Raw genomic sequence first — 14,926 nt, forward strand, 5'->3', positions numbered from 1 at the left:
ATGCAGACTTTTCCTTGTAAGCAAGCAGCTCAGTTTCAGTCTCATTTCATCTCTACGTTCTCACTGACCTGTCTGGTGTGGCCTTTGGCTTACACTTTTTCACTATTTTATAGTCAAACCATCAGTTTGGCTTTGGGTCAGTGTTCATACTTGCTTTGTTTTTATTTTTATGTGTGAACAACTGTTTTATATTTCAGTAAAATTGGAACTCATTATCTTTTCGAAACGACAGGCCGGTTTCGATCAAACGTCACTCATCGTTTTCACTTCTGCTTTAATTATTTTAGCGTCTCTTGCATTGCAGCCAGGCAAAGGTTGCGCTTCAAAACAAAAAAGTATACAATTTTTTTTTCTATGCAACACAAAATGAAAGCAGTAGCATTCACTAAATACATTTTTAAAATATAATTTATACAAATATGCTATATTTACTGCTATCCAGAAACATGTTTTAGCACATTAGTCAGTCACAGTGTGCATCACCTGCACATACAGTACTGCTCCTGGTCTCCAGGATACGTAGGTTGCATCTATGGATAAGCGCGTCGTTTGGAAGCATGAGGTGTATGACTGGCAAAGGCATGAAACCAAAACACTGGTGTCGCTTTAAGGCCAGTTAACTGCGAACATTTGCCCACCTTGAACACCACCGTGTCTTCCTCTTCACCTGTTCTTGGTAAGTTTCCAAAACGCTCATTGGTGTTAAATATCAGATGAAGGCAATGTTGATGGTACAGTCCGGTATTTCATTCATAACCGTTTTTTTTTTTTTTTAGATCCATCATATCTTTTTTTTCTCCAAAGTCCTTCATGTTTTGCAAAATTGTGCAAGATTTGTACTTTCCATGTTGGTTTCAGACCTGGATGACCACATATTGTTCTATTTTCAACATATCCCCTGGGATGGTGCATAATCTAAGCTGTATTGGTGTGACTCTACAAAGGTGATCTTAAAATAATCTGCCTTTCAACTTGATTATAATCGATAAGCGTTAAATTTATTATTCAGGAGGAATATTTGACCACTCAAACTGGTGGATTTCCTGAGACAGAGTTAGCTTTTAAATGCATCCTATCCATTTTTTAATTGTGCCGAGGCTTAATGCTAAGCTGTTCTAGCCATTTTAAAACTACCTTTAACAGAACATTCAACGGTGTCCAATTCGGACATTTGGGTGTTGTGTCAAGACATAGTTGAATAATTCGAAGATCACGTCTTCCGACAGTTGCATAAAAATACCAGTGGGGGAGGAGGGGCAAATCAGTCCCACAGCATGATGGTACCACCACCCTGCTTGCAGTGTTTTCAGTTACGAATGCACCATCTTGGCTACTTTTTGTCATTGTGGCCAAATGGGTCCTTCTTTGTCTTATCTAATCATATTTATTTTGTATGGGAAACGATTGGATTGTCCGAGCAGCTGCAAAATTCAGTCGAGTGTCAATTTTGGAGAAGTAGTTTCTTTTTGAATAAATACTATTAGATAAGACAAAGATGGAGTTCTCTGGCCACCATCTTATTAGTGAGCTTGCCTCATGTTATCCAGTGACGCTGGTCGCAACGTGATCCAAGCTAATCAGAACCAAAACACTGACGCTGGCGTGGCTACACTTTAACACTAGGAAATGCTTAATGTTGCTGAAGACTGACATATAAAGCTGATGTTGCACATGAAAAATATTGGCGATCCAGGACTGAAACTAATGCAACAAATGTAAACCATGCCCAATCCGTAATATAACATTTTTGTCCAGTGTAACACAAAATAAGCACCAGTAACGTCTCCATATTTTAACCCGTTTCCCACTGTAGGAGTTTTCATATAGTATCAAACTAGTCCAAATAAAGCCTTTGAGACAGTTGCATAATAACAATACACTGCACCTTGTTTAAGAAAAACAAAACAGTGGTGTGTACCTCCTTGTTGCGTCCGTCTTCTATGTTGAGGATTTTTCTTAAAGTGTCACTTCATAAGTACAATATTGACATTCAAGATAGCAAAGTCTGCTAAGTTTGTTTTAGTTGACACAAGTCTCTGTTTTGTTGCCATGTGGTTTAACCGTTATTGGATTATAAATGATGAGCTAGAAATGAGTCACAACCGCCAAACCTGGCAACGCAGTCCCAGAAAGTTTCAAGAACTGTTTCTGCTATGGCAAACGTTTAGTTTCCTTCACATGAAAGAACCATCTGCAGAGGACCGGAAGATGTTGAGACTCTCCCCACATGCCCTTTCAGGTTGGAGGAGCAGCTGAGGAAAGCAGTCGTCAGTGGATCTGGAGTCCTACGGTACGAATAACAGAACATGTTTTATGCTTTCTTTTGGGGATCCAGTAGAAAATGTCTAAAGGAAGGGAGAGTTACCAGTGTTAGTAAATGTCACAGAGTGGTACATTGTCCCCTTCAGAGTTCTGAATCACCCACTCAATAGCGTCCCAGCCCTAAGGATCGACAAAAGACAATGAGCACAAACATACAAAATACTGTAAGAAATGCTATGAATATTAATGTTCCCTTCTCTGGCATCTAAAGTGTTGCTGCAAAAAGCAAAGTAACCAAAACATGACTTTATATGTACGCAAAAGTCATAGGGGTTAGGATAACACATCTTTATTGTTTCATGTAATGAAGTGACAAGTATCACCCTTTCTAAAAATTCTCATTTTTAGTTCAAGTTAAATCTTCCAGTTCTCGTGTGGACATTTTCATCAAGCAACAGACGCCTATCTCAGCAGGATTATTTAGCTCTCCTGCACACAGTGTGAGTGTCTAGTGATGAAAAGATATTAAAACTGGAAAACTGTGAGAGCCATGTTCATCTTACACCTCTCTGTGGAAATTATGCTTAAGATCGTCTCAAAACTGCAGGAGTCATTTTCAGTTTGTTCATAAAATAGCGCCACGTTTGCCAGGAGTATGTTACTGCATTTATAAGCATCTGCATAAAATTTTTAAAAAAATGCTCCGTGTGCATCTGGTTATGAAAAATGTCCAAACCATGATCCATCCACCCTCATTGGAGAAGGGTTCTTTGTTTTTCTTCTTCCAAAATAATCACTGTTTTGTGAACATTTTTGCTTCAAGAGCAGGATGATTGACTTATCTGTCCAGCAAATCTTTTCAACAAAACAACTTGATGCACAACATTCTTGCGAGCTGATTGTTGGGAACTGTGGAAAAAGCCTCCTGTCACAGACCTAAATCCAATTTTTAAATCAGTGGCAGGACTGAATATTCAAAGCCTGAATAAATGAATATCAGGCTTTTGAGTTTTGCAAACCGTGTCTCCAGACTCTTGTCTTTCAATTTTACAAATATGTGACACATTCTGTTGCTCTATTACATACAATCCCAATAACAAACATAAAGTTTTTGGTTGTAGCGTTACAAGATATGAACAATGCAAAGGATGTGAATGCTTCTGCAAGGCAGTATTTAACTAAAGGCCTTCATTCAAAGAGAAACTATAAATAAAAAGGATTTATTTTCGTCTTACCTTCCGGGCGTTGGCAGACATGCTCCTGACCATCAGGCCCTCCAGGTAGCTGCTCAGACTGACTCCCTTCACCGTGATGATGGCTTCCTGTGTCAGTACAGTACTGCGGAGCAGACACGGACACATGCAGAAAGATCAAGCATGGTCACTGTGACATCTTGGACGATGTCGCATCTTATTTTCGTCCTAAACTTTGTGTAACATGCACTCTCTGACAACAATCTTCAAGAAATTAAGCGAAAAATGGAGAGACGATCACTTACACCTCTGGGTTTTCTGGGTGTGGTGTGTAAACAAGCCTCTCATCTACGGATATCAGGTTGGTGAGAGTAATCTGGGGGATGCAATTTATTCAAAATATGTTACAACTGCGACATTTATATACATTTTTATACTGGAGAAATAATGATTGCAAAGAGGTGCAAACTATGCCACAGTGCGCCCACTCAGATTGGCAGATTTTCAAGTTCAAAGGGAGGATATTTCTGAAAAAAATGTTGGTACTGACTCACATTTGTTGAGCACAACTCCATCTTTTTCACCTCTGGGTCGACTATAGAATGCTCCTTCACGTATGTCTGTGTGTGGTTGGTCCCCAGTATCTACACACACATAAATAATCAAGCCAGTTTGAGGGAAGATGCTTCAAGAACAGTGATAGGACTAATGTTGATCGTGACTTAACTCCCTGTTTATGACCTAAATGTAGATATGTTTCTGAACATCTCTGTGGTTTTGACTGACCGCTCGTACAATAGACGGTAGCCCCCACTCTGTGCTGAGGAGTCTGTGGCTGTGAAGGCGTCCCTCTGAGTCCAGACTGCGATCCAGCACATCCACGCCAACCACATTGGGATTCATGGGGTTGGGGTATTTCCTCATGGCAGCTTTGATCACAGTCTCCCACGGGTAACTGCACACGAATCGGGGCATAATTAGTCAGAAGCTAGAAGATGGAAGACATCAAATATGTGCTTTTGTGGGACAAAATAGGATTTGCTCTGTGTTGAAGGAAAAAAAAAAAGAATTCAATCTACCTGTGTTACATAAAATGATGCAAGCACATCTATAACATTCACAAGTCTCTGATGCTTTTGTCCATCTTTGGGTAATGTTTATGTTACCAAGATGGCAGCCTTGCCCTGTATATACCCATTTTCTCCTTTTTATAATATCAAATATCCAAAATAAACCAAACTAAATTTTCCTTTTCCCTGCTATCACATCTTTGGGGGCTCGTCCGGGATGCACCACAACAAATCAGGATGCTAAGGAAGAGCTTGCAAGATTTGTGCAACATACTTCAAATCCAGATCATGTTATTTGCAGCAGCTTTGCTATGTTTTTTCAAAAGGGATCAGAGATAACATTACGTCCATTGAGAGGTGACGTTAACAAAAATGATTGTTCATTAGTCATGACACATGTTAGTGGGCGGGCTCTGTTACAGCCTCAGAGAGTGACAAATGACAGTGAAAAGTGACAGTTTTCCACCATTTGGGGTGATCCCAACACACGAGACACAATAGCGATGGCGCCGTCAAAAGTTGAACATTTTTCAACTTTCTTGTGTTGCGTCGCTTGCCCACCTGTGCACCTCCATATGTACGAGCACGAAATTTCACACGCACAAATTTTGTCCGCCACTTGACAGGAGGTGGGCAAATTGTCGCCTCATCACTCAGGTTCCATAGGAAATGAATGGAGAGGTAGCGACATCGCCTCCCGTGACTATCCCATTAGTCAGCAAGTGAACATTGTGTCTTAAAAGCTGTTCTGTTAAAATCAGGAACAATTTAGATGAGTGTAGGGATTTGAGCAAGTTTCACAAATTGCCTGTACACTTTGGCCCATGCAGAGTCAAATTGTAACAACTGGATGACTGGGTCACATCATCTGGAAAACTCCAGCTCTGCCAGGGGTTTCCTGGTCTGCAATGTATTTATAAAAGTAGGTTTATTTTGTTGTTGCTTCTTTGTTTTGTTGCCAATATGGATTCCCTTTTTTGGTTCAGAAGGAGGGGCTTGCCCAGGGCATCATTAATGCAAAAACCGCCACTGCCCATTGGTCAAACAGGACTTATTGACTGAAAAACAATAATTATGAAGCTACATATTTCACAATCGCAGAACTACAATAACATACAGATTCAACCTGCTTTAATAAAGCTCCAAACAACAAATCTCAGCGGTGCCAACCTGAAAATATGCTCGGTGCTCCAAATCTTCATCATACCAGGGATCGTGTTCTCCTCACTGTTGGAAAAAAGAAAATCCAAAACTACACCTTATCGGACCATCATTACCATCACATAAGGAAATAGATCCGAGATGTTGGGACCGGGCCTGAAAAGCTGTGGATGAGCTCACGACAGGCAATGAGACGAGCCCAGAGGATCCATCACCGTGGTTCCTGTCATGTCTGGGCCGTGTAAAAGCTGCGCAAAAATCCTCTGCTGATTCACAGCCAGAAAACAGATAAAGGGATAAAGAATGGCTGGGGAAAGAGCCGGTGCAGGAGCCGATTAACTAAGTGTCAAGAGTCACCGAGTAACATGCGGCATTCTACTCAGCAGTGCCAAAATAAAACGTCGCTGGCCTCTTTAATCAACGTTTTATTGAAATGTCAAGCCCAGAAATATCATTTGGATTCAAAAAACAGACGGATATCAACCACGCGTGATGCGGCTACAGCTCTGAATGATGTTCATCCCAGTAAAACGACGTCGCGATACTTTTACTGTGGTGAACCCGCGGACAACTGCCCCACTGCTCCTTCCTGTCTGCGCCGTCCGGCTGACGTGATGCAGCTGATGCTTTGCTGCTGCATCCGCCTCCCTTTGTGCGCATGCGCATAGCATCTTCACTCCCTCTCCCTCACTCAGCCCGGCACGAGTGGAAGAAAAGAGGCGCGCGGTGTCAAGTCACTCAAGGACAACACGAACCGCACCGGAAATTCATCAAACGACCTTCAAATAATAATAAAAAAATAAAAATATAAAAGGTCACTAGTGATACACACGCACGCCCACCCCCACCCACACACACAAACATTTCTAATACTAAAATCTGGACCTTAAATTGACAAAAGCATTGTCCTGAACGATGAAACCCTTAACTAAATATCACAATTATTATTATTTATTATATAATATAAGATCAAAATAAATTAAATAAAAATTCTTTCTACTTAAGAAAAAGAGTTGGATTTCCAATGTTTTTTACATATGGCTGTAAAAATGATCTTTTTCCTACAGAGTTGAAGGAGATTAAATCAAGTAACAAAACACAGATTAACAAGTGTTTACAAACTGTTAACTCAAAAGACTAAATTAAACTAAAGAAATACCCAAAAACTGTTTGGTAGCGCAGAAAAAAAAATCTGATGGTAAATAAAATATGCATTTAAAAATTATTTAAAAGGAAAAAAAAATGTATTTAGCAAGTTTATCTCCCTTGGGAGATTGCTGCAGATCAATTCTGCAAGGTCCAAAAATATCAAACCTCTTTGGTTGTCAGATGAGAGCATAGCACAACCAACATGGCTTTGGATGAGGAATTTATTTGGCCAGGGACTTATGGTGTTAGGAGATCAGAGAGGTATACATTGGTGTAAACTGTTAGTCATCAACAAGATCTTATAATCAAGTAAAAAAATTACCCCTAACTAATGAAGAGAAGCTAAACTGTGAGTAATGTGCTCTCTTTGGATGCCTAGTCTGTCTTTTTGATGTATCATCTGGTAATTCATCTCTGTTCCCTTGTTCTCCCTATAAAACACTTTAAATCACCTCATGTATTAATATGAAACTGGATACCAACATGGTATGGGTATTAAAGTCGCACTATGGGTGCAGACGGCATCCCTCAGACTTAAAATCTGCAATAAAAACTGAAAAGGATCCAAGTGCACAACCCTGAGATGCGTGACACTTCATCTTTCTTGACAATACTTCTCAAGGATCTTTCTCTAAGTCCTTCAAATACGAATAAGTCGCCTAAAAACCGTAACACAAGAAACAACCCAGTGAGACACAGTGATAGTATAATAAAATGGATTCAGAGAGTTTCAGATTTCATCATAAAAAGGCTCTGTATCTCAACCACCTAACAAGCAGCTTTAGGCGCCTCTATTTTTTATTATTTCCAACAAACGCCTGTGCATTCTTTTGAAAAATAAACCGGAAGTGTAAGATAGGAGGGTGTGTGACTTTCCCTCCCCTTCCACGGGTCTGCAATTCTTAGAAGCAGCCTCGCATTGGAGGATAGGATGGTACCTTGAGGAGAAATTCGCTGTTGGACCAGCGGCCCCGTCCATTTCACTCTGGGTGCAGATTCAATAGTTTGCTCTGAGCGGGATCGGCAAACAGTAGCGTTTCCAGCTGCATCTGCGTGACCTTGCGCTGACTGTAATATCAGAGGGATTTCAGAAAGCAGCCGCGCGGTAAGGTAAAGAGCATCCCTACAGGCGCAGGGCAACAGAAGGCGAGACCGACTGTTATTGTGTTTTAATGCGTGCTTCACACACATAGGCAAAATAGTGAAAAATAATAATAATAATAATAATAATAATAATAATAAAAACTATATATAGACCGTTTGTTTTGATTCGGAAGTTTAAGCTTTTGGTCACTCTGGGATGAAATGTAAGGGAATCAGATTGGAAGCAGGCCTGCTCCTGTATTGCAGTTTTAAGGCCGCGCTGCCTCCCGCTGAATGTAAATTCTAAGACATACAATAAAGCTCCTTCAATATATATGAGCCAAACATATAATATGACTTTGCCACCCGTTTATTCAGATGGTGATGAGGATCCTGTGCTTAGTTTATCGGTAGAGCGCATGGTGGATGGCAGATGCTGCAGTAGCGCTTGATCCGCTCGGGAGAGGAGGAGGAAAGGGCTGATTCTTTTTTTTTTTTTTTTTTTTTTTGGTGAACCAAAAAAAAAAAAAGAAGAAGCCCCTTGTGTGTGCTACGCAGTGTTTTTTTTTTGTTTTTTTTTCCAGTTTGACTTGTCGGGATATGATCTGTTTTACTGGAGCCTGACACAACCACCCTCCACCCCAAACCCTTTCTCTCCTCCCGCTGGTGGTCGTGTTTAGGCCAGAGATGCGCTGACACATGCGCTCTGCAGACCGGGGTTCCCGTGTGCGCAGTGAAGTCTGTGGGTCATCAATCAGAGCCTCGTGGGACAACAGCCTTATTAAAAAGACCACCTGATTGCCTTTGACTATCGGACACCTATTAACGGGTTACTATTTGAGAACAACGCAAATGGAAAACAGAAGGAACCAAACGATTAGATTCAGCGCGACATTGGCAACGACTGCTCTTCAGACTCAGCAGATTATGAGCTAAGCTAAAAAAATTTTCTTACCCGTCTCTTTGATTGCAGGTCGTTACCATGGAGATTGTCAAGCATTTAATAAACGACACCATAGAGTTCTACAAATGGACCCTGACTATTGCAGGTAATACTGAGCAGCATGTTGCCGGCTCCGAGGGTGGGATCCATGATAGAGATTCTGTTTTGTGAATGTGCAGGTGTGTAGGTTTGATTTGATTGACCCAAAAGAGTCATAAAGAACCCACTGAAAGATTTTTTGGGAAAAAAAGAAGTTAATGCTGGGGCTTTGTCAGGTGTATGAATATGATTGGGTTTAAGTGGATATATTTTGAAACCCCCAAAACCCGTTGGCCCTGGAAAGTCATTGTTGAAATCTGCACCGCAAATAAAAACCGTTTCTAATTTACGGTAAAATACCGGCAACTGTGGTTGCCATAATTTTACCGTATTCCGTAAATTAGAAACGTTTTTTTGTTGTTGTTGTTTGTTTTTTTTTGCTGTGTGGGATATTTACAAAATATAATGTGAACAAAGTAAACTTAATGTGATGCTTACAGTCACAAATTAGATGGTGTTTAGTTAAAATACAGGAGGAAATCATTAATTATTTTTAGGCTGGTTCTTTAAAGCAGATATATTTTAAAGTGAACACAAGAGGCAGGCTGCAGGGAAAAGTTATTTAAATGGGGGAAAAAAAAAAAAAATCAGGTGAAGAGATGGCAGAACTGACCCATTCAGTAACCTGGCTATCAATGCGTCTCAATGTTTGTGTTTAAATTTACAAAAGAGGTCAGTTAAATTTATTGGGAGACACATTGGTATCTGGTAAAAATATCATAGCTGCTGCTAAGTTTTCATAAAAAGCAAATACGACCTAGACTGGTTTGGTTTTACTACTGAACTTATCCTCAACATTGTAATTATTTATTATAGAAAGAACAATACAATGGCTGACTTGTTGAAGACGTGATGCTCAAGAAACTTTATGGCGGACTTCTCAAATATCGTCTTGTGCTGCTAAAAATGTAAAATGAGTCTGTGACACACGTCACTGTTATTTTCTCAAGGACAACGTCTAAAGCTTCAGCTTTCAGACTTGGTTCATGCTTGGAGGAAATCAGCTGGTGATGGCACTGAAATTAAATCTTATGTTACTGTAAGAAAGATGGGGAGGAAAAAAAAAAAAAGAAACCTCCTGTAAGCTTTCTGACAGCAGGTCCTATAATGTGAACATTTAGCATTTAGCATGCTTTATGTGTAAGCGGGAATGTGTGTCCTGCAGATAAGCGAGTGGAGAAATGGCCTCTGATGGACAACCCGCTCCCCACGCTGGCTATCAGCAGCTCCTATCTGCTCTTCCTCTGGCTGGGCCCCAAATACATGAAGAACAGAGAGTCTTTCCAGCTCCGCAAGACGCTCATTGTTTACAACTTCAGCATGGTCTTCCTCAACTTCTTCATCTTTAAAGAGGTACATGCTACCCATTTTTGTTGAAACAGATTTAGCCGAAAATTGGTATTGCGCAGCGATGATGAGCCTTTTGCTCTCTTTGTTCTTTCAGCTCTTTATGGCAGCTCGGGCAGCACAGTACAGTTACATATGTCAACCTGTGGACTACTCTGACGATCCGAATGAAGTTAGGGTGAGTGTTGTGGAGTCTTGAAAGCTGAAAAACATTTTTTCTTTAAAACCAACCACATGCACGCTATCTTACAAAATACTGTATCTTGCTAATGTATTCCCACCTCTATTCTACATGTTGTTACACTTCTACCACAATTCTCAGAGTTTTTATTAAGATTTATTGTCATACACACACACACACATGCACACCCCCACACACGCACACACATATAATATAGAGTAAAATGGAAGAAAATGGATCATTGGTTTTCAGAATGATTTTGCAAATAAAAAAGTTGTGTCTATTGGCAAGACTTGCTAAGTCTTTAGTGGTATGTCTATAGCATCTTTAAAGATCCAGAGGAATTAGCCCATTTTTCTTCGCAAAACATCTTGAGTCCAGACAGAGCATCAAATTCCCCCTCTTTCCCCTACTGGGGTTTAGGTCAGGGGTTTTACAGGGTCATCCTCACAACATGAATATGTTTCAAGTTTTCCTTCCAGGATTTCTCAGAATTTACTCCACTTCATTGTCGAGATGTTGTGCCCCGTCAGTTTTCCGTCTGTAATAGCATTTTGTACGTTGGGCAAGATGTATCGACTCAGCTAGGCCAAACACAAATGCATGCTTACACTTCTGAAATTTTTTTATTTCTAAAAAATATACAATCTTTTAATTCTCCCACCTTAGAATATAACTGCATGCACTGAAGTTTTAAGCTGCCACAAAAGGTCAAACAGTTTTGAATACAGAGTACATTTAGTCTCTCAGAATTCATTCCAACTGTTGAATAACTTACTTGCAAGCTTGACAAAGTTTCTAAAAGGTATCTAGGACTAATTTTTGCACATGTTTTGACATTTGCTGCATACAAAGTTCTAATGTACCAAAAGTGATTAGGATGGCCAACGCGAGCCTCTCATTGTCACTTCACTTTCTGGCGTTGGAAACCCGATTAGCGTCCGTTCAGCTGGACTGCGGAAGAGCGCGAGAGCCGACGGAGGAGTTGGTGTTCTGTTTCACCTCACTCTCTGTTGCTCCATGACATAGATACAAGCTTGACACAGAACCCGTGAGCACATTGTTCTCATGTTTACGCCGAGGTTAGGATGTCAAAGATGAGAGGGAAACAGAAACACGTTTCCCTCACACACGTTTGGCTTCCAGTTTTATTAAAGTCGGGATCTCTGAATACAGTCTGCATTTGTTATCGCTTTAGCTCCGTTTGTGTTCAAGTGTTTTTTACCTTCACCTCCCTGATTCGCCACGTGTTGCTGTGGGAGACAGGTGGCAGGAGCTCTCTGGTGGTATTTCATCTCCAAAGGCATTGAGTACCTGGACACAGTGTTTTTCATTCTGAGGAAAAAGTTCAACCAGGTCACCTTCCTGCACGTCTACCACCACTGCACCATGTTCACGCTCTGGTGGATCGGCATCAAGTGGGTGGCCGGAGGACAGTGTGAGTTGCTCACAACGTCACGAGTTTTTGCAGTTAATGCAAAATCCACACTTTTTAAGCAATTCATAAGTAATGATTATGTCGAGCTTTTAAAAATAATGACTAAAAAGCTTCTTCAAACTTAAAGCGTCAGTATTTGACTTAGTAGATCGCTGCGGAGGAAGACGTGGAGTTGCAAACGGAGCTCAACAAATTGTGAAAAATTCAGTATGTTGGCCTTTCAAAATGATGGTCACTCTTCAAAATAAAAGTTTTTGTAGCGTTTATGATTGCGACACATAGGTTAAACATTACTAATGGAACTAAACTAATCTAGAAAAAAAAATCGTGTTGATTTTTCAAAATGAATTCAAGATTGCTCTTCAAAACAAAAGCCTCAGCATTTTGTGGGATATATTACAGCAACAGGATATTACGTTAATCATGAAACTGAACCAGACATGAGAAGGGGATTATGTTGAGTTTTGAAAATGAACCTTGAAGATATTCTCCAAAATAAAAGCTTGGAGATCTAATTGAGTAGATTACTGTAAAACAACATCCCACGTTACTAATATAACTCATCCAATCATTAAAACAGGACTATACTGACCTGTCTGAATAGAGCTGTGAAATGACTAATGTTTTTGTAAATGAATAAAACGCAACAAAAATACTGAAGAGAGACAAAATTCAGTCATATCGGGTGGAAAAGTTGGGGGGAAAATAGCCAGACTTAATCTAAAAATGTTTCAAAAGATAATACAAAATCTATTTGCTTTAGAGTGAAGCTTAACTTTAATTCAATTCCATCCTTTGTTATACATGTCATCAGATATAAAAAATACTTCCACAGAGATATGAGGCCTTAAGAAATTAGTTGACTAGAACTAGGCTAAAACTAAAATGATAAGAAATGGCTAATTGTGATCAAAATGAAATCAAATTCCAATTAAAATACTTCGACTCAGTTTCAAATAAAATATGCTGTCTAAATGAACTCTGCTCCAAAGGGGCCTTTTGCTGAAGTTGTACTAAAACTCTTTGTTGCGTTAATGGAAAAGAACAAGAAGTGTTCATAGATACCCTGACTTTACTTTGCTTATGTCCCTGCAGCATTCTTTGGTGCACACATGAATGCACTGATCCACGTCTTGATGTATCTGTATTACGGCTTGGCCTCCTGTGGACCGAAGATCCAAAAGTACCTGTGGTGGAAAAAGTACTTGACCATCATTCAGATGGTAAGAAACAAAGGCCTTTTGGGGAAAGAATATGTAGGTTGGATTTCATTTTATTTTTTTTAGAGTAATGGATTTTTTTAAACAAACGCCTCAGGTCCAGTTCCACGTCACCATCGGCCACACCGCCCTGTCGCTGTACGTCAACTGCGACTTCCCCCACTGGATGCACTACTCCCTCATCTGCTACGCCATCACCTTCATCGTCCTGTTCGGCAACTTCTACTACCAGACATACCGCCGCCAGCACCCCGCACGCCGCGACGCCGCCTCCTCTTCGAAGGCGGGCAAGGCCGTCCCCAACGGCAACCTGAACGGCCTGAGCCGAGCCGCCAACGGAGCGCCGCTGATGGGGAGCAAAGAGGAGAAGCCCCAGGAGAACTCTGGCAGGAGAAAGAGGAAAGGACGTGCTAAAAGAGATTAGACAGGGGAGGTGAGGCGAAAGGTGGGCTGGGGTCTCTACTCGAAACATGAAACACTTAATTTGAGGAGGATTTAGACGGACGTGTTCGGGTAAGGTTTATTTCTTTAAGTCATGTCGACCTGAGTTGTTCTTGATAAAAATAATTTTAAAAAAAAGAGATCTTCTGTGGGAGGAAATTGATCTGTCTAACAGTAGGGGTCAAAGGTCAGACGCGAGATGGCCACTAATAACCCAAAAATATTGTCGAGGGGGGTTTGGATATATCGTATTATTCTGTCTTTTTTATCGTGGTTTAGATCTGGTACGAAAAGGAGCATTAAGTTTCCCCGACATAGAGAATGAGAAGGAAACGTCTCACGGATCCATCTCGGCGGTGCCGCAGCAGCTCCTTCAGAGGAAGTCTGAGGCTGTAAATAGCAAACACTGTAATGAGACAGGAATACAGATGGCAACACACGCACAAACGTTTCAGTTTCTACTTGAACTTAGAGTTTGTTTGTTCATCGTCTTTTTAGCTATAAAAATGACAACAATGTCGTTTTGTCCTCCTTTTCCAAGCTCGTTGAAAATGAGACATCTTTAGATTTATTTGTTTAGATGTGTTTTTTTTTTTTTTTTAAATCACTGTTCACTTTCATGTGGGGAATCTAACTTTGAGAATGCCATCTATTTACACGCAGCAAAGAGTAAAAATGTACATAGAAACAAAAAAAGAAACGAGAGCGGGATGAGGTTCCGTCTTTGCTCACCAGGCGGGATAACGATCGTCTGCTTTGTCTGTATATCACTAGAACTGATTTTTGTATATCCATACTTGTTTGTCATGTGATGAAATGTTACCAATGTTCTCTGATGAGATTCTCTGTCCCCCCCTGTTGACAGAAAAACGGGTGGATTTTTGTCGTTTGACATGTTTTCCTGTCTTTTTTTTTTTTATATTATAAATTTTCCTCATCTCGCGGTTTTGTCTTGGAACCGGGAAGGAAGGCGACGTCGCGGTTCTGGGTTCGCTTTTGCGTTTACACGGATTTTGGGTCTCTGTGACTACCTTTTAGCACTGCTTCTCTTCTAATAAAATATCTTTGAGCTTCTCTTCTGTTTGCAGCCAAACGCTCAGGCTTCCTTTCATGCCCTGAGCTAAGTTGAATGTAAATTTATCTACAAAAGACTCGGATTGAAAGAGGCGGGCAGCCCTTTCCCTCTTTTCAGTCCAAGTCTGTCTTCTATTTAAAACTAGAGCTGGTGACAGGTACGTTATTTTACTTTAAGGAAAAGAAAAAAAACAACAACTTTGCATTGCCTGTCAGATACAGTGTACATCGGCTCTATATCAGCAATCAGCCAATGCATTTATTA

At 40.5% G+C, this 14,926-nt stretch overlaps 2 protein-coding genes across 4 annotated transcripts; one reads left to right on the top strand and one right to left on the bottom strand.

Moving 5' to 3' along the window:
- Positions 1-257: 257 nt before the first annotated feature.
- Positions 258-8,940, bottom strand: prelid3a (PRELI domain containing 3A). The gene is made up of 8 exons (XM_028013467.1): positions 8,874-8,940; positions 5,696-5,752; positions 4,242-4,410; positions 4,010-4,099; positions 3,761-3,831; positions 3,498-3,600; positions 2,366-2,442; positions 258-2,285 (listed from the first exon to the last, which is right to left on the bottom strand). Exons 1-7 carry the CDS (start codon positions 8,933-8,935, stop codon positions 2,371-2,373), a joined length of 624 nt encoding a protein of 207 aa, XP_027869268.1. The 5' UTR covers positions 8,936-8,940; the 3' UTR covers positions 258-2,285; positions 2,366-2,370.
- elovl4a (ELOVL fatty acid elongase 4a) lies at positions 7,669-14,661 on the top strand. 3 transcript variants are annotated; one of them, XM_028013465.1, is made up of 7 exons: positions 7,669-7,945; positions 8,892-8,967; positions 10,126-10,313; positions 10,405-10,485; positions 11,755-11,926; positions 13,022-13,149; positions 13,244-14,661. In XM_028013465.1, the coding sequence occupies exons 2-7, from the start codon at positions 8,901-8,903 to the stop codon at positions 13,568-13,570; spliced, it is 963 nt and encodes a 320-aa protein (XP_027869266.1). In that variant the 5' UTR covers positions 7,669-7,945; positions 8,892-8,900; the 3' UTR covers positions 13,571-14,661. The 3 variants fall into 3 exon arrangements, with proteins under 3 accessions (XP_027869266.1, XP_027869265.1, XP_027869267.1); XM_028013464.1 differs by having other exon boundaries at positions 7,669-7,940; XM_028013466.1 differs by lacking the exon at positions 7,669-7,945 and having other exon boundaries at positions 8,942-9,040.
- The last annotated feature ends 265 nt before the right edge of the window (positions 14,662-14,926 follow it).

This window comes from Xiphophorus couchianus, chromosome 3, assembly GCF_001444195.1.
Source record: "Xiphophorus couchianus chromosome 3, X_couchianus-1.0, whole genome shotgun sequence".
In the NCBI taxonomy this organism is placed as follows: domain Eukaryota; kingdom Metazoa; phylum Chordata; class Actinopteri; order Cyprinodontiformes; family Poeciliidae; genus Xiphophorus; species Xiphophorus couchianus.